The following is a 21,081-nucleotide window of genomic DNA, read 5'->3' on the forward strand; positions in this document are numbered from 1 at the left end:
TTATAGCTTTTGTCGAGCTAATAATAATCGTTTTCATGGTAGATGATTATAAAGACACGTTTCGCGATGTTTATGTAAGTGACCAGGGCAGCGTTAGGTGCGCTATTACGCATTAGTAATACGGTACCTACGGAGCTGAGCCCTGTACATAAGTGTAAGCTCGTGCATGTGGTATGAAGAATTAATCAAGCGAGAAAATAATCAAAAATACAAACGCATCGGTGAAATAATAATATGTAGTGTTGCTCGATTATAGGATGATGAGTAATTAGTAAACAAAATGACACTATAGGATATGATATGACAATTGCGTACCGACGTGTGTTGTCAAGACACATGCATCTAATTAAGGATGAGGAGAAAGTTTAGCATTACTTACATATAAAAAAGGAATAACAAGCATTTTGAAAGTTACGTATGAATGGCGAAGTCGGCGAAAAGAGGGTAGGAGGTGCCACATTATATTCTAGACAATTTTAGTACCTATGTATTACAATGAGATGCGAGTTTTAAAAAATTAAATATTATATAGAAATACGTACGATAGTGTATTATTTTAATTTACGAAACCATAAACTAGAAATCAAAGACTGGGCCGCTTGTTTCAATTACCTACAAGATGTCAATGATAGTGGAGGTGGCTGGTCGTTATTTTTGCCAACTTATTAATCGATACGATCATTTTGCAGAACCGTTTTCACGGCGCGATTTCACAATATGAGACAATATAATTATATATTTTTCGTGGGTAAGATATCTGCTGTTGGCTGCAGCGCGATACTGATAGTGGTAATTTTATGAAATCAATTTGTTCAACGGTATAATATACTTATTGTAAATAATAGCTATTAACGATTGTTTGCGAATCTGAAGGAAACTTTCATCGTTTACGAATCGTTTCTGTGGGAAAGAAAAAGGTCAGCGTGGAAGCATCTTATTCGTATATAGTATTTAATTATGAAACATGGTCAAGTTTTCTATTATAGGTGTATTGTATTATATACGAGTATACCTAGTTTCCAATATACTACGTTTAACTATATATATCTCTAGGTAGCTTCTATAATTGGCTCGATTTTGACATTTTTTAAAACTAATAATTTGAAAAAATATCAGTTACTGTAAGAAAGTACATAATATAGCGATAGGTTTTTTATGGTAAAATACGAGTTGTAGATCTTCTTCTTTGAAACAAAATCAAGTATTTCAATGCCAGACGAAGCGATGATCGAATTTCAATAATACTCGTAATGTACTTTTTCAGCTCATCTCTCGATGAATGTTGCGTGTATACCTGTGCTAGAATTGAGGCCATTTTGAAAAATGGTAATTTTTACTTATTTTTTTCTCGACTTTGGAATATTGTTGGAACTGTCACAAATTATAGGTCTCTCGATCAATTTTGATATCTTGAGAAAAAAATAGAGATTTTTGTGGAGGGTTTTAGATCAGCCAGAAAAGTTGAAATTTAGTCTTGGAAAATTGATACCTGATGAAAAAAAAAATTCTCATCTGTTGAAAAAATCCATTAGCTAATTTGACCATCTTCAACATTTTTGACTTTTCTTCCTCCAGTCAAGTAAAAGTTGGGCCCAGAAAGTCACTTTGAAGAGAGTATAGTATTTGCTGAAGGATGCATTTTCAGGCCAATTTTCCAAACTCCAAAAACCCACTCATGACTTGAAAGCTTTTTTTCAAAGGCTTCACGTCTTGAGAAATTCAAAGCATTATTACTCTAGTAAAAAAAACTCTCCAACATTCAACGATTTCTTCACCCATTCACCCGTATAAAATACAATTTAAAAAAGTGCTCGACCCTTTAGCTAAATTTTGGCCAATTTGTCATGGAATGACCCATATATCTAAAGTCTTGGTATATAGGTATTTCATCGTGTGGATATTAAATGCAACCTTAATGACGCTGACGTTCGCTCTTCAATATTATAGTATAGGTAATTGTTAAATACGCATTGACCTAATAGCCATACCATACCTACCATTACCTATCTCTACGTACGTACGTATATATTGATACGAGTACATTTTATGCTAAAAAAGTCAATTATAAAAGCTTATACGTCGAGATGTACGTATACTTTTAGCTGCTATATTAGTTGCATGGGCGTTTACTTTGCGGTATTTACTCAAGTGCGTGCTCATTATATCATCTATGATGGTGCACTGCCCAACTGTAATTTAATATTGCAGAAATATTACGTAATGAAAATTTTTAATGGACATATTCAATAAGGTATTTGTGTGGTGATTTACAATGGAAATGAGTGACTATACGAGAGCGAATAAATTCTGATAACGCTAGTTGATTAAAAAATGTCGTCAAATATATTCATGTATCTACTCGTATCAGTACCACGAGGCACGAATAGTTAGGTATACGAAGTTGAACTTTTCTCTTTTTTGAGAAATATTTCCTGAATGCGTTCACATCGCATCAATCTTGTCTATTAGGACCATTTAGGTACATGGAATATGGTAGGCAATTAGTTAGTTACTCGAACCATCACAGTCACAGTAACTTAATTTACTAAATATTTCACTCCTTTGAGAAACACAGAAGTTTGTGCATTTTTTAAAAAGAAATAATAATTAAAATTGAATAATTTATCAATAAATTATGAAAATTCCATGATTTCCTTGTTGTTTGTAACATTTTACCATTAAAATATGATTACTCTGCTGCAAATGCTATAGCAGGATTAGAAAATGAAATCGGTCTAAGACTATTTTTAATCGAAATTTCTCATTTAAAAACCCGACAAAGCTAAACAATAGGTACTCAAGTTTGTGATACGTTTAACCCAAGTGAGAAAAATGTGCTTAAATTTTCTCTTTTTGCTCCACAAATTTTTAAATCGCAATACATATTAATTATCTCAGTACCTATTTACACTAGAATCTTTTTCAGAATTTTTACCACATTCGTAAAATGAATTTCTTGTTTTTTTTTCTTGCCAATTTATTAGTTTGGCAGACTCTCTGCCTCCTTCCTACACAAAAAATTATTTTTCACTGAAATCAATTTAATTTTGGTTAAAAAATCCAACTATGAGTTTTCACCAGAGACACGTTTAACATGATACGGGAAAAAGACAGTAGCTGAGGAGGTCCCCATGAAAAATGGGTCCTTCTAATGATCAAGTGTACTTGATTTTGTCATCTATTCAGTAAGGTTGAAGCAGCTCTCTGAAAATGAGCACAAAATGGTGTTTTAGGACGGTCTCACATAATCTGCATATTTTTTGCAATTTTTCTTTTCAAAAACCTGGTAAAATGAAGTAAAGTATTTGAAAATTGAATGTTCTGATATTTTTCTAGACAGAAGGTCTGGTCTGTTGAGACTCATGAAAGGGAGCGCAGATCCTCGAGAAGCATTTTTCTACCCATGAAACTTTTCTGTAGATCTGGAACCCTTTCCTTTCAAGTATGGTACCTTAGCTACGTCCTGAATTGTAATGCACTTTTCCCATAAAAAAATAGTGCCAATAAATTTTCAAATTAAGTTTTTTATAAAGCTTTTGTTGCATGTTAAAAACGCGTCAAAATGATGTAAAAACTGCCAAAAATGCATTAAAATCACTTAAATTTACCAAAAACATAAATTTCAACGCGTTAAAATCATCTAAAGACGCTCAAAAAACATGAAATGACTCTTTAAAATAATATAAAAACATTCAAAGAAAGCATTAAATTCGCTGAAAAATACCAAAAAGTGATAAAATGTCAGTATTTGGCAAATAAGCAAAAAAAAATGTCAAAAACCTTTTAAAATGTAGTAAAAACACCCAAAAAAGTAAAAAAAAATCACTGAAAATTGACAAAAAAATATGTAGATAATATGTACTTGAAATGATGTAATACCCAACACTCAACGAGAGAATTAAAATGTCTGAAAACCGCCACAAACTCTAGAAACTTTGGTAAAATTTGCCAGAAATGCATGAAAAAGTATCAAAGACCTGTTAGAATAGTGTAAAAATACCCTCCCCAATTCAAAATTACTGAAAATGAATAAAAGCTACTTAAATTCTAATTTAAGTTGTCCAAAGTGCACGAAAAATTGTTAAAATAATGTAGAAATGAAAAACTGTTGAAAATGCATCAAAATAAGTGAAAATTATTCAAAACTAATGGTTTTTTTTAGCTTTAAGATTTTAAAATAGCTGAAAAAGAAATTAATTTCCCAATCACCTATTTTTATTTCATTCCAAAAACTTTAAAAATCATTTTTTAAAACCAAAATTTTTTTGTAATGATTTGTTTCATAGTTTCTTTTCTATCACTGAAAATTTAAAAACCAGTCTCGAAATTTTAAATTCGTCACAGCAGATTTTGAAACGAATTTTAAACTATTTTTCATCTCCATCTCCTATTTTTCAATAGATTTGTTTTTTTTTACACGGATTCTGGCAGATTTTTGAGAATATGGATTTTAGCAGATTTATGTACAATCCACAAGAATCTGCTAGGATAGTAGCTTTTGAAAATGGATTTTGGATTTTACTTGAAGAGAGAAGACTTCTAATGTTTTGAAAGGTTGTAGTGGGGATCTAAAAAATGTTTAAAAAAGAGATTCAAAAAACGTCCAAAAACCAGATTTTTGAAAAAAAGACAAATCTAATAATACTGGAAAATTTGATTCAATATTTCCATTTTGGAAATCCAATTCTGAAATGATGTAGAAAAATGTACCAAAAATTCAGTTATAAATCATGAACCTGTATAGATATGTTTTTCGCTTGAAAATTAATTTTGAGGTGTTAATTTTAGGGCTGATTATTTTTCAAGTTTTACGTCGTGATAACAGAAAGTCAACACAAGCTTTCAAAAATCTGACATGATGTCAAAAATTTATCAAATTGTTTTCCTAGTTCTTAAAAATTGGACAAAATGTAGTGAAAATCATATATTTACCCTAAATTTCAAAAATTTATCCATTTCATCCTAAATTTTTAAAAGTTTTATAAAATTCATGATCATGATTATGGACTTCTTTAACGTTGCAAACGACGAAAAATTTAGATACATTTTGTCCAGCAATGACCTTTGAAAAGGCTCATCCACCTTCTCCCCATCCCTTGAAAAAATAACTCATCATAATGAGGTATAAATGATCAAAAGCAACACACAAGATTTCTATTTGATTCTCACATAAGCTAAGGAATTTCCTCAACACGATAATTTAGGCTATAAAAAATTACGAAACGAGTTAATGGATCAGTAGAGCAATCATCTGGGATTAAAGGGCTCTAACGTACCCTTGCTCTGAGACGACCGTGCTAGGTGACTGCGTAAATCCATCATCAAGTACCTACTATAAGTATGTAAAGTATCGTGACGCGCGGTGCGTAATTTGGCTCAGTAGTCTCGCGAACTCGACCGTTGAAATCGAAAGTTAACGATCCGTATAAGCAAGGTACAAGGTACACAGATAGTACTCGTATACAGATATAGATACATCATCACTGAAGATTCATAATCATCTTACCATGGTTTGTGATCTCGATAAACAAAAAAAAAAAAAACAAAAAATCATCTGATCGCATTCCAGCTTTACTCGAATCGATCCGGACCGTATCTATAGCAAACGTCTCAATTTCATAATAATTTTTAGTACCTAACGAGAAAGAGATGATCGCAAAGCTTGCAATACCGTATCGACTCATCATCGTGGTATTTTACTTCGCCCTGGTTAGCATAATACTAACTCTAAGACAAGACTCCTCTAATACATGACGTTATTGAAGCGTGTATATAGCTTCGAATGGAATCAAATGAATTACCTTTAATGCTCGAACTATGATAAATAGGTAATCCTCGAGATTATATAATTTTTTTTTAAGTAAAACGTTAACGTGATCCGCTATATTTGTAATTGGGTCGGGATATAGTACCGGGCATGGGCAGGCGAATAATTAAAACGGCTTGATTATTTAATTTTTTCTTCGGCTAGGTATACTTTTCTCTTTCTCACTCGTATATGTTTTGTTTTAATGAACTAATTAAATACATCCTCGCGACCAAAAAAAAAATTACATTTAAGTATTATACGTACGAATGTGTGCTCTACTCTGAAATAATATATTTTTCGTATATTACATATTATACATTTAACGTTCACTTAATGTCGTAACACGCCTTCACGGTCCAATGCGAGTGAAAATAAATCCATCTTGTTAAAGTATAACTCGGTTGAAAATTTCATACCGTATGAAAAAAGTAAACACATCGACGATTAAAGAAAACACTTCCTGAGTGTGCAGATTAAGCTAATCAACGCACGAAGTCTCAACGACCCGTTGCAATAATGTAATTTTTTCTGATAAAAAACCTTAATTCTGGTACCCATAGAGTTGTACATAGGATACCTACGTACATGTGCATGTGTAACATTATATCTTCAACAGAAAAAAAAAAATGAAATAAAAAGAACCGAAATGAAAACTATACCACACGAATGAAAACGTTACACGTCAAGGCGTTAAATTATATTAACAAAAAAATAAATCCTTGCGTAATGAAACTGGAATATATGAAGTGAAAACAGAGTATACAGAGAATTGAGAATACAGATGTACTAGTCGCACTTACACAGTCATACAGTAGCCGTTTTCGTACTATAAATCGCCCCGAGCTCGTAGAAAATGTATATTTAATTTTTTTTTCAATCCTTGGGCAGATCTTTTGACACTTGAATAAGCTGCCTGGATTCGAACATATCGCCGACAACCAGACAGGTGAATTTTAATTGGATTTTTTTTTTCGGACGTGTACGCGATAAGACGTTATCTTAATAAATGCAACAATTTGCTTAGGGTTGTTATTAAATGTGACTGAAAAAGTCATCGAAGAAATAGGTTAGAAATGTAGGTACATAGGAGAATGGTGCATGCAAACGTGAGTGATTTGAAAACCTCGATAATTTATGAAAAAATTCATTCAGACTTTATTTTCAAAAGAGAATTATGGTTTTTTAAACGAGTTTTCTGTTTTTAAAATGATCTTTGTTAATCTAAACAATTTTGATAGGTTAAAATCAGGTAGGTAATTAATAAAAAAAATAAATAAAACGACATTCAAAAGTACAAGATTTGATTAAGTAGGTATAGTACCTACGAACTAATTGAATGAAAATTATACATGGAATATCGACATTTGAATGAAATATTGCCATATCACCAACGTTGAAGCCACTTTGAAGGAATTCCAGAAAGAAAAATAGCTCTCAAGATCCCCAAAGTAACCTTCGAAAGGTGTAACAAGCGAGATTTCTTCTAATTCTGACATCCGTAATTAAATATTATTTTTAATTTTTTTCACTTTTGAGTAGGCCTACCTACACCTTTTACTATGTACATATTCATCGGAAACTATACAGATATTATCATTGCATATCAGCATAATTCTGGCTTAATTACATCGATGTCTATAGATATGTAGATCAAAATATATAATAATTAGTGGGTATAGGTAAAGGTATTACATACCGGTTTCATTTTTTCATTCAAAGTCTTAAAACTCGTTCATAGTTAGGATCGAAAGGATAACAGCTGATAATTGAATTTACCGATGAGATACCATAATAGCTAGAAACAGAAAAAAAAGTGTATCAGTAAGTGGTGTACCTTCAAAATTGAAGGAAAGCTGCAGGCAAATTAATCTTTTAGAAAAATAAGTTATATATTTTTACAAAATTCTGCACGCAAAGAGAGATATATCTTCGATAGCATTATTACATCATAATATTCAAACTGATAAAACAGGTTACAAGTGTGTTTTGTCAATTTTTAAGCAGATAAGCAACAACCCAACCAAAAAGACTAAATTACCCAATAATTGAAACTTTTATTGGTGAGACTGAATTCTTCAAGCTGAAAACATTGTTTTAATAACGCATGGAAACTTTTTTCTGCACAATTGACAAATTTTTATCATAACTTTTTTTCAAATCCTATAATTTTCAATTCAAACAAAAAAAAATCGTACAATGTACTTCTTTATGCTCCTGCAGATTTGAAAATGCAATATTAAATTGGTTAATTTTATTATTACTTACCTATCAATAACATTAAAAAATTTAGATATGATTTATTTCATTTTAAGAAATGATTCTAAAATAAATTTTGGTAAGTAATAATTTTTGGTAAATAACGGGTAAATTTGGTAAGCCAGAATTACTGGTAAATTACTGGTAAATTTTGGGTAAATTTTAGCCACTTTTTGGTAACTTTCGGTAAATTGCTAAAAGGTAATATTTGATAAGGATCCAATAATTTTTAGTAAATTACTGGTAATTTTTGGTAAATTACTGGTAATTTCTGGTAAATTACTGGTAATTTCTGGTAAATTACTGGTAATTTTTGGTAAATTACTGGTAATTTTAGGTAAATTACTGATAAAATTTTGGTAAATTACTGGTAATTTTGGTAATTTACTGGTAAATTATGGTAATTTTCTGGTAAATTTAGGTAATTTTCTGATAAATTTAGGTAATTTTCTGATAAATTTTGGTAATTTTCTGATAAATTTTGGCAACTTTCTGGTAAGATTTGGTAACTTTCTTAAATTTTGTCAACTTTTTGGTAAATTTTGGTGAATTACCATAAGGTACGCAATATATTGCTACCTAGTGAATAACTGGTTATTTTGGGTAAATTACTGGTAAGTTGTGGTAAATTTTGGTAAATTACCAAATTTCATAAATTGTTCTTGCTGACAGTTTCTTCAATTTCAAAGTTCACAAAGTAGCATTTTTTGCTCGTTTCCAGAAGTTCACACAAGAATTTGCCTCCAAAATTGACAAAGTTTAACTTTCAAAAATTCTGAGGAATTTATCTTTTAAAAAATCATTTTATTCTCAAAATTGAGCAGTTTTATCCTTTGTCGTGACTGTTGTGAGGGAGTTCATTTTGTAAAAAATAATGCCAGAGTACAAAATCAGAACTTTTGAATTATTCAAGTTTTTGTAAAAAAAAAAAAATGAATAACGAATCAAAAAAAATCGTTTTTGGTAAATCTGGTGCAGAGGGTAGAGAGTCACAACAACTAATCAAAAAATTTATGATGATTGGAAAGGGATCCAAAATGGCGTGTGTCTTGGGTTAATTTTGGACTCTCAGTTTCGACGTCATTGGGCAATCTTTCACCTTTAGTTATTTTCAAAATAAGTTAATTGATTGGATAAGAATCAATTCTCAAAAAAATAGGTAGTTCGTCTTAATTTTCATCATTCGACTTCAGATGTTCACTACATCATAATACCTAATCTTTCAATCAAAAAACCTCCTTGAAAACTCAAGTCTCCTCATTCTTTGATCAAACACTCAGCCATCTGATTCGATGAAAACACTTCTAATCATAATCGACAACCCACAGTCCTCAAGGCTCATCACAGCTTCCCAAAGTAGCATAGCGTGAATTTAAAATGACATTTAATATCAAACTATACAACGAGTGGTAATCAGATTGCACTATTTGAAAGACTATGAAGGGCTAATTAGCATATAATACGTCCGTGTAATTTTCGTATCACTTTCTCACGTAGGTATACTGATTTACAGTGTCGCTTACAATAAGAATTATATCAAGAGTATACTTTTATACGAACATGATTATGTTGTATGACCCAAATTCGTGATTTTTCAAGTCTTTGTACCTACTTATGTATGTAGTAGTACACTATACTCTTATGCTCAAACACACGTTGGTCAACTCGATTTTATCTACATACTAAGTAACTTGGCATCTTTTTTTTTGGCTCAAATGAATGTACCTTCGAGATAATAATTAAGGTGTGTTTTTCGAGATGCTGCTACATCACTTATATGCCTACAAGATAGGTACCTGTCTGACCGTCCGCCAGCACATCGATGAGTATTAATTAACATTTGCCATGTTTCAACACGAATGCACCAATGGATGATTTTTTTTTCGATAGTTTTCACGCTATAGATTATCAAATACATAGTATTATCGATCACGTAATTTAAATTATTTCTTCAACCGGAATTTTTCGAGTGACCCCGTGCGAAGGCGCGTGTTTAGGCAAATTCGATGAATATTAAGTCATTATATAGAATACCAGCTAAGTATATATAATGTATTTGAACACGGCAGACTTTATGGCATAGCGTGATATTCGTCTTTATAACTATGTTTTGTTATAATTTAATTACAACGTATACTGGATGTTCCTTATTTATAAATCTCGAGCAAAGTTTAATTCTTTTGTTTTCATTAGTTTATAATAATTGTTAGGAATTTTCGCATACATTAAAATTTCTATATAACTTTCCATCTCACTGTGTTCGCGCCGCAGTCGGCTGTCAGCGATCCCATATAATACGTAGCTGCGTTCACGCCGTACGAAAATTCTCACCACTGGAATTACTCAATATAGATTTCTCAACTTTTTGTCATTTCTCCTAAGAATAGAATGATTCTTTTTCCAATAATTTGGACCGCGGATTTTTTTTAGAAAAAAAAAACTACCGTATTGCGTAATTAACGATATACTACCTAGTACCTACGTTGGTGACTGAGTTGTGTACCTCTCACGGTGAGTTTTGATGAACAATGAGAGTAAGGTATCAGAAAAAAATCGATATAGGCTTCCATATCGATTTTAAAAATTGATAAGAAAGATTTCGGAGATATACCTATAGGTACCATGATACGAGTATTAAAAAAATGTGCTTAGAAAAGATTGAAACGCGAAGATAATTATAAATATGATTTTTTTTCTTGAGGAAGTGAAGAACGTTGTACATACTCTGTACCTCTTCCTCCGCGATTTAACGATTTTTGGTAAATTATTGAAAATATTTGGGCCAAAAATTCAGGGTATAAGTAAAGTAAATTTTAGGTTTCCAACTTGATTATAGGGAAGTAAAATCTTGAGCTCAAAAGTTTTAAAAGAACCTAACACAGCTCTATAATCCTTTTCGGCCAATCAAAACACAGTACATTTGTAACTTTGACGAAATGGGTTCAAGAAGATGTAAATGAGTCTCAATAACCAGCTCAATAATCAATTTCGATCAATCAGAGCCCGGCATTATGAAACTCTGACAAAGTGTGTTTGAAAATTTGTAAAAAAAAAAACTAAAACTAGGTAGGTACTTAATAATCATATATCGACCAATCAAAACACAGCATTCTGTAACTTTGACAAAATTTGTTCAAAAAGTTGTAAAAGATCCTCAAACAGCCCAATAATCAATTTCGACCAATCAGAGCCCGGAATGATGAAACTCTGACAAAGTGTGTTTGAAAAGTTGTAAAAAAAAATCTAAAACTACTTAATAATCATATATCGACCAATCACAACACAGCATTCTGTAACTTTGACGAAATGTGTTCAAAAAGTTGTAAACGTGCCTCAAACAGCTCAATAATCATTTTCAACCAATCAAAACACAGCATTTTGTAACATTGAAGAAATAGGTCCAAAAAGTTTTGAAAGAACCTCAATCAGCTCAAAAATCATTTTCGGCCAATCGACGCACAGCATTTTGTAACTTTGACAAAATGTGTTCAAAAAGTTGAAAATGAGCTTCAAACAGCTCAATCATCATTCTCGACCAATCAAAACACAGCATTTTGAAATTAAACTAAAGTAGGATGGACATCAGTTCAGTGAAAATTCAAAATGTTGTATCAGACACTCAAAAAACTCAATTATCAATTTCAACCAATCAGAACCCAGCATTATGACAACTTGACGAAATGTGTTCGAAAAGTTGTAACAGAGCGTCAAACAGCTCAACAACCATTATCGACCAGTCATAACACAGCATTTTGAAAATTTGATAAAATGTGTTCAAAAAGTTTTGAAAGACTACTCCATCAGGTCAACATTAATTTTCGACCAATCGGAACACGACATTTTGAAATAATTTATGTATTAATGAAATGCGTTAATAAAGTTGTATCAGACAATCCAAAAGCTCAAAAATCAATTTCGACCAATCAGAACCTGAACTTATGAAACATTGACGAAATGCGTTTAAAAAGTTGTGAGAGAACCTCGATCAGCTCAATAATCATTTTTGACCAATCGAAACACAGCATTTTGTAACTTTTACAAAATGTGTTCAAAAAGTTGTAAAACGGGAGAACACAGCCCAATACTCATTCGCGACCAATCAGATCACGGCATTCTAAAATATTGACGAAATGCGTTAATAAAGTTGTATCTGGCACTCCAGAAAACTCAAAAATCAATTTCGACCAATCAGAAACCAAAATTTTGAACCTTTGATGAAAATGTGCCCAAAAGTTTTAAATGAACATTAATCAGCTAAATAATCGTTTTCGACCAATCAAAGCAGTGCATTTTGTAACATTGAAGAAATGTGTTCAAAAAGTTATGAAAGATCCTCAAACAGCTGAATATTCATTTTAGACCAATCAGAACATGGCATTCTGAAACATTTACGAAATGCGATGTTAAAGTTGAAATAAAACTAAAAGAGCTTAATAATCATATTTCGACCAATCGAAACACAGCATTTTGTAACTTTGACGAAATGTGTTCAAAAAGTTGAATAATGACTTAATGAGCCTCAAACAGCTTAATATTCATTTTCGACCAATCAAATCACAGCATTTTGTAACATGGAAGAAATGTGTTCAACAAGTTATAAAAAGACCTCAAACAGCTGAATATTCATTTTAGACCAATCGCAACACAGCCTTCTGTAACTTTGACGAAATGTCTTCAAAAAGTTGTAAATGAACCTCAAACAGCTCAATAATCATTTTCAACCAATCAGAAGATGGCATTCTGAAATATTTACGAAATGCGTTAATAAAGTTGTAAAAAAACATAAAAGAGCGTAATGATCATATTTCGACCAATCAAAACGGAGCATTTTGTAACTTTGACGAAATGTCCTCAAGAAGATGTAAATGAGCCTCAATAACCCGATCAATAATCAATTTCGACCAATCAAAACACACCATTTTGTAACTTTGACGAAATATTTTCAAAAGGTGTAAATGAGCCTCAAACCGCTCGATATTCATTTTCGACCAATCAAATCACAGCATTCAGTAATTCTGACGAAATGCGTTCAAAAAGTTAGAATGCGTTCAAAAAGTTAGAAAACATCCTCAAACAGCTGCATATTCATTTTAGAGCAATTGCAACACAGCATTTTGTAACTTTGACAAAATGTGCTCAAAAAATTGTAAATAAGCCTCAAACAGCTCAATATTCATTTTCGACCAATCAAATCACAGCATTAGGTACGTAATTTTGACGAAATGTATTCAAAAAGCTAGTTGTAAATGACCCTCAAAACACTCAATAATTATTTTCGACCAATAAAAATATGGTGTTTTGAAATATTTACGAAACGCGTTAATAAAGTTGCATCCGACACTCTAACAGCTGAGAAATCAATTTAGACCAATCAGAACGCAAAATTTTGAAACTTTGATGAAAATGTGCTCAAAAGTTTAAAAAGAACCTCAAACAGCTCAATTTTTTTCGACCAATCAAAACACAGCATTTTGTAACTTTTACAAAATGTGTTCAAAAAGTTGTAAAAAGAGCCTCGAACACTTCAATAATCATTTACGACCAATCAGAACATTGGCTTTTGAAATACAGATGAAATGCGTTTGTAATGATGTATTAAGCACTCAGAATGATCAATAATTAATTTAGACCAATCACAACACTGTATTTGAAAATTGAAAGTTCAAGTAGGATGGATGAGTATATATTCAGTGAAAATTCAAAAACTCGTTTAAAAAGTTGAAAGAAAACACTAATCAATATCGACCAATCAGAATGTGCCATTTTGAATAATATTGACGAAATACGAGTAGATTAATAAAAGATGTAAAAGACCCTAAAGCAGCTCAATCAATTAATATCGACCAATCAGAACGCTACATTTTGAAACTTTGACGAAATCTGTTCAAAAAGTTATGAAGGAACCTCAATCATGACAATTAGGTATCATTATCGACCAATTAGAACATTGGATTTTGAAATTCCGATGAAATGCGTTTGTAATGACGTATCAAGCACTCAAAATGATCAATAATGAATGTTACCCAATCACAGCACTGCATTTTGAATTGAAAGTTCAAGTACGATGGACAAGTGTTCATTGAAAATTCAAAAAGTCATTTCAAAATTTGAATAAAAACACTAATCAATATATCGACCAATCAGAATGTACCATTTTGAAATATTGATGAAAATACATTATTAAAGATGTAAAAAACACTAAAGCAGCTCAATCAATTAATATTGACCAATTAGAACGTGGCATTTTGAAATTTTCATGGAATGCATTTATATACTTACCTACCTAGTTGTATCAAGACACTCAAAAAACTCAATAATGAATGTCGACCAATCACAGCACAGCATTTTCACATTGAAAGTACGAAAAGTTGAAAAAAAAAACACTAATCGATATCGACCAATCGGAACATGGCATTTCGAAATGTTGATAAAATACATTAGGTAAGACCCTAGAACGATCACTTGACCGATAAAAAAATTATATCCTCTCAAACTTGATTAAATTTTAAACAATCAATAAATATTTTTGATCCCTTCCTTCTCTCTTCCATTCATTTTTGTAAACAAATGAGTACCTACATTAGTACAAATGAGCAGAGATTTTTACATTTCTTTCACCCTCTTTTACCAATAATGATGAAATACTGTGAAAATATCCCAAGCAAACAAAAACTCAACATCAACAACGCAGCCCAACTCAACCAAGAAACAGATAGACGAACCTCCTCAGCCAAAAATAGTTTCTTTCTACTGGTTGCGTGTTCTTCTTTTCGCAATCAATTGATCTGGTTGGGAGTAGGTAGGTCTAGGTACATAAAGGAATACCAAACCGAATGCGACATTTACAAACATCATGTGATAAACGTCAATTATCTGTACGCGGATAACCTTCAACTCGGCCAATCCTACACAGCTCTCAGAGTAGGTAGGTATATAATCCGGTGAATCTTATTAGGTTAACGCTAATCATTTTATGGCACGATTCTATGTACTGTGTGGTGCTCTTGGGTTAATCGAGCAGCAAAGAGTCGGTGTTTACAAGAGAATTTTGACTACATAATGTTGGAAAAAATGCACTTTATAGTGACCCAGCATTAGTGTGTAGGTGTTGCACCTACAATAAAGGTCAACTTCCTACAACTGCATCGGACAAATGCTCGAATTGCTCGTATTTATATACCTACAAGTACGAGTATGAGGTATAGCTACTAATGGTAATAAAGCTGAAATCGCACACCTTGTATCATCACATCTCTCAACGTTGACTGGTTGTTGAACCGCATTTATCTCGTTGACTCGGTACGTAATAATATGTAAGCAGTAAGTACAATTTATTAGCGAAAAGATTGGCGATTTGTGAACCTACGTGTATAATTTTCGAGAATCATTAAAGTGCAATTTAACTGGCTATAATGGTTTGCGGTTCAAGTACGCCTGCTAATTGATCGTTGCCCCTGGTCAACGTGTTCGTATACTTACTTATACTTACACTGGCGAATAATAAATTGTATAATTATGTCATCGGTAGCATCTAAAAAAGCAAACCAGCTTTTCGTTCGGCAATCGCGAATGATTAAAATTTAGTAAGTCTATATATGCAAGTATGTATCGGGAGACTTCGCTTGTTGGACCATTTCGCCACCTCTTCGAACGTGTAGGTTTAAGTAGATATAATTTGTAAATAAACATAGTCGAATTAATTACGGAAAATATACGACCAACGGGTTAAAAATTATTTAATTCGATTGTACATTACCTACATATAGCTATACAGCTATATCTTATAAAAAATATTATGTAAGACGATTCGGCGATGGCGCTGGCGCTGGTTTTATGTTCTCCTATATTATGCTCGTACATTTACTATGTAGTACGTACATATTTACGCATATGTAGTTTTTTCAGGTCTATTTAATGGTGGCGCGTTGTTTTAAAGCGCCGCGACGCCCCACACCGAGCGTTAAAATCGTACAAGGCGCGAGTACCCGCCGCAAGGACGATAGAAAGTACTCGCTATAGTACACATACTGCTAAGATAAAATACGAGTAAAATGCAACACAGTAGGCCACTAATGCGCTATAGAGACAGAGAGATAGACTAGAAGAGGGCTTCGACTTCGAAGCAGGTGAATCGCGCGGTGTGGTATTACAATGCGCGTTGCTTTTTCATGGTACGATGATCGCATTATGATAATAACACGAGCGAATTATACGTAAAAGTCACTCCTAATTCAAATTAACGTCAAATAAGTCACGATTTCCTTATGTAGCTGCACAATTAGAAATCTATACCAAATTTCGTAGGTACCTGTAACGATATGGTCACGACGACGATGTGGGAGGATTTTCGATTCGAGAATAATATACACATAGATAACTCGCAGCAGCGTCGTCGTGGTCCATTTTGCGGTTTGATTATTGACTTAAGTCTCTTAGTCAATTGATCGGTTGATGCAGTATGCAAACATAATGATTATGTCATATTCTTGTAAATGTAAAGGAAAAAAAATCATTATGATTATTATTGTGGCTTCAATCAGAATGCTTAATGATCCTGTAAGTTTTACGAAATTCTTAATTTTGGCAAACATAAGAAATCGTGATCATCTGAAACACTAAAAGTATAGATTTTTTTATAAGTGCTTCGATGCTCCCAACACATTTAGGTATTTGAAGATCAATTTACTCAATTTTTAGCCAATTTTTACTCAAAATCTGATGATCTTCTGTTAGGAGAGATGTTCCTTGAGAAATTATGAAATTTAGGCTCGCTATGTGCAGTAAAAGTGCCATTTTTTAAACCAGAATTTGAAATTTCATATCATTTCGAAATTTGAAAAAAAAAGTACTGCAAAAATGTCTAAAACATTGAAATAATACTTATGACAAAACTAAGCGAATTTTGGGAAAATTGCTTAATTAAAAATGACCAAACACTGATGAAAAACTTACCAGAAAAAAAATGTTGAAAAATTAATCACAGTACCCATTAATATGAAGTGAAATTCTGCAAAAACGAAATGAAGTAATACCTCATAAAAACACCTAAAGGCTAAAACTGATTAAAAACTAATTTTAAAAATCGCAAAATTCAAGAATTTTACAAAAAAAAAGGCTCAAAATGACAGAAAACTTGTAAAAAATAACAAAAATGGTCCACATACTTCTAAAATATCACGTGAAATGTAAAAATTTCATCAAGTGCCATAAAAACAAAAAAATAAGACATAAAAATTGGTAGAATTTGCTAACAATTAACAAAATTAATAAAACTTGGTAAAATTTAGAAAACTATTGAAGATGCTTGAAAATTCATGAAATGCGCAGCAATTTAAACAATATATATGAAAACCACCTTAACACTTATGATTCTCCCAATAGCCAATGTTGTTTCTCAAAAACTATCTCAAGAGAGAGTATACGTTGGTATTTGAAAAACCCCCTTATGAGTTACTAAGCTTCATTTAGCTAACGTTGTTTTTCAAAAGCTACTCGAAAGAGAAATATTTATTTTAAAACCAACCTAAAATTTGAACAACTATTAAAGATGCTTGAAAATTCATGAAATGCGCAGCAATTTAAGTAATATATATGAAAACCACCTTAACACTTATGATTCTCCCAATAGCCAATGTTGTTTCTCAAAAACTATCTCAAGAGAGACTGAGAGAGTATACGTTGGTATTTGAAAAAACCCCTCATGAGTTACTAAGCTCCATTTAGCTAACGTTGTTTTTTAAAAGCTACTCAAAAGAGAAATATTTATTTGAAAACCCACCTAAAATTTAGACAACTATTGAAGATGCTCAAAAATTCATGAAATGCGCAGCAATTTGAGCAATATATATGAAAACCACCTTAACACTTATGATTCTCCCAATAGTCAATGTTGTTTCTCAAAAACTACCTCAAAGGGGAGTATACAATACATATTATGTACTTACATATTTAAAAACCGCATTATGAGTTACTAACCTCCATTTAGCTAATGTCGGTTTTTAAAAGGTACTCGAAAGAGAAATATTCATTTGAAAACCAACCTAAAATTTAGACAACTATTGAAAATGCTTGAAAATTCATGAAATGCGCAGCAATTTAAGCAATACAGGGTGGCCCATAAGTCAGGCCGCAAATTTGCAAAATTAACGAGCTTAGTAAAATTTTCACGGAATTTTCAACATAGAAAATCGTTTACAATATCGCGTTAAAATCACGTAAAATCATAAGTAAGTAGTGATAATTAAAGTTTGAAATGCTGTGAACACGCCTGTATAACTTTCAACTTAATCCGGTTACTCTATTCGTAGCCCAAGCTCAAAGAAATACACTACTAGATTGTGTCTATGACGAAAAAAAAATCGAGAGTGCGGCCTGACTTATGGGCCACCCTGTATATATGAAAACCACCTTAACACTTATGATTCTCCCAATAGCCAATTTTGTTTCTCAAAAACTACCTCAAAAGGGAGTATACGAGTACATATTTGAAAAACTGCCTTATGAGTTACTATGATGCTCCATTTAGCTAACGTTGTTTTTCAAATGCTACTCAAAAGAGAAATATTTATTTGAAAACCAACCTAAAATTTAGACAACTTAGTACTCGTACATTGAAGATGTTTGAAAATTCATGAAATTCGCAGCAATTTGAGCAATACATATGAAAACCACCTTAACACTTATGATTCTCCTAATAGCCAATGTTGTTTCTCAAAAACTACCTCAAAAGGGAGTTTACATATTACATATTTGAAAAACCGCCTTATGAGTTACTAAGTTCCATTTAGCTAACGTTGTTTTTCAAAAGCTACTCGAAAGAGAAATATTTATTTGAAAACCAACCTTAAAAGTTATCATTCTCCGTTCAGCTAACATTGATTTGCAAAAACTAGGTATATCAAACGGATGTATATTTGAATACCCGCTTAAGTGGTCGTGATCCTCGATGCATCCAACATCGTTTTTCAAAAACCACCCCAAAGCCCAAAAGATGAGTTTATTTCAAAAACCATCTTAAAGGTTATGATTTTCTATGTAGCTTACGGTGTTTTACAAAAATCACTCCAAATACGTATGTTTTTAAAGAATGAACCCACTTTCTTTGTTATGATTCTCTATCTCCTTAATAACTTTTATCAAAAACTACGTGGAATAAATGATTATTATAAAAACATCTGATAATTCATATCACAAAATTTCTTTACGAACAAAACACAAAGAGATTACCATGTTCTGAGTAAAAAATCACCCACAGGTATATGCCCATCCTAATTTTGCTTCTGAATCAATTTCGAAATATTTCAAATTATAATTTTATCAACTCATTTGTCATTTTGAATCAAAATTGTACGATATTAAAATACATATTTTATCATTGTAACAATTTTGAGATCTTTGAAATTTTAGAACGGTAATTTTCAAAAATTCAGTAGGTATTATTTTCGATCGTTTTATCATGGAGTATCTGTTTAAAAAAATCATTTATAACCATTTAAAAATAATGATAATTTTTATTGAATTTTTTACGATACGAAATTTATTACCTATTTTTTCTCCAACTTAAGCTGGAATAGTTCAAAGATTCGTTATTAGAATCAAGAGAACTGCGATCTTCATTTTAAGTGACATTTTATTTGATAATACCTTTCAATTATCATACCCTTTTTTTCAAAGATGAGAACTAAATACGTTCTTGATTCAACTTATTTTAATTCTATTCATCGACGTTCAGTTTATAAGTTAGTATTGCTGAACATGAACGAAGTTCCTACATTTTTCCGGGTATGCAGTTTTATTAACGCGTAATTCTACGAACGTGGAATACCTATTGTTTGTTCGGTTCACCCTGTCCTCTTTGACCGCTCCATTTGATACGTTTGTTTTCCTTGATGGAAAACAATAGAGAGATTATTCTCTTTCACACTTCGTACTTCGCCATAAGGGCGGAGCTGTTAAACTTGGACAAAGTGCGACGACGCATTAAAACTTCCAGCTTGCGAATCAGATTACAAACATCAACCTTACCTATAATACTGTTAATACACAAAGAAAAATCTTATCTCATGGCACGAGACCTTCGTATACTTCTATGTACATACTACATACTCATTGAAAAAAAAAAAAGTTCAATTCCCTCAAACATCTGATACCTTTGTGCACCTATAGAAGTACCTACATATGTATTATTATATCGAATAGGCATTAATGTTCAATATATTTCATCTGTTCACAGTCATGACTTGCAAACATGCGATTGGCCAAGAAACGTTGGTTGTGGCGCATCCCCAGCTTCGGCAGCCAATAGCTTAAACACAGTGAGCACAGCATCTGGAAGCGGCCCAGAGTTAGGAAGTCGCTACACGACACCTTCGTGGAAACATGAAATACCGCAACCGCAACAAGACGAAATTCCAGACGTAAGTATTCGCTTCTACTCGTATATGCTTGAATTATGCGGCCAAATACGTAATTAAAATAATAGAAAATCTCCGATATACGAAGCGACAAACCAAAGAGTCGTGAAAATCGATATTTTCACGTAAACTGGAACTAATCGACGTGTGTATGAAAAATATTAATATTGATCGATTTCATTTCTTCGATGTCATTGATTTTTCAATGTTACCGTCTCCTTGAAAACGTTCGTAAACCTACGAACATCGTATTTCACGCGTTTAACCTTTTCTTTCTTCTCACATATGTGTATGTATAGGCCTGGTTTTTCCTTTGAAGAAGTTCTCGAGTACCTAGCACAGGCATAGAGCTCAGGTACAGAAAAAGATATCGACTGTCGATAGGAAAATCACCGAGCTTCTGTAATCAAGTATTTTGAGATTTAAAAAATTGCACTCGTTAGAATGGTCCTCATTTCGAAGGTTCGATTTTTGTTGTTCCCAATAGTTACCTATACAGATTTATCCACCCCCCCCCCCAAAAAAAAATAAAAAAACGAAATTCTAAAAACTTCACCTTAAAAATTTGATTTCAACTCGTCATAGGAAAGCATGGTAAATTTG

At 32.2% G+C, this 21,081-nt stretch overlaps 1 protein-coding gene across 1 annotated transcript in view; it reads left to right on the forward strand.

Annotated features, from left to right (window-relative positions):
• Positions 1-21,081, forward strand: part of Cda5 (Chitin deacetylase-like 5) — a 115,722-nt gene that overhangs the window by 69,231 nt on the left and 25,410 nt on the right. Inside the window, exon 3 of the mRNA XM_065363186.1 lies at positions 20,298-20,481. Within this exon, the coding sequence (XP_065219258.1) occupies positions 20,298-20,481 (184 nt within the window). The remainder of the gene's footprint in view (positions 1-20,297; positions 20,482-21,081) is intronic.

The sequence above is a fragment of the Planococcus citri genome, chromosome 4 (genome assembly GCF_950023065.1).
Source record: "Planococcus citri chromosome 4, ihPlaCitr1.1, whole genome shotgun sequence".
In the NCBI taxonomy this organism is placed as follows: Eukaryota; Metazoa; Arthropoda; class Insecta; order Hemiptera; family Pseudococcidae; genus Planococcus; species Planococcus citri.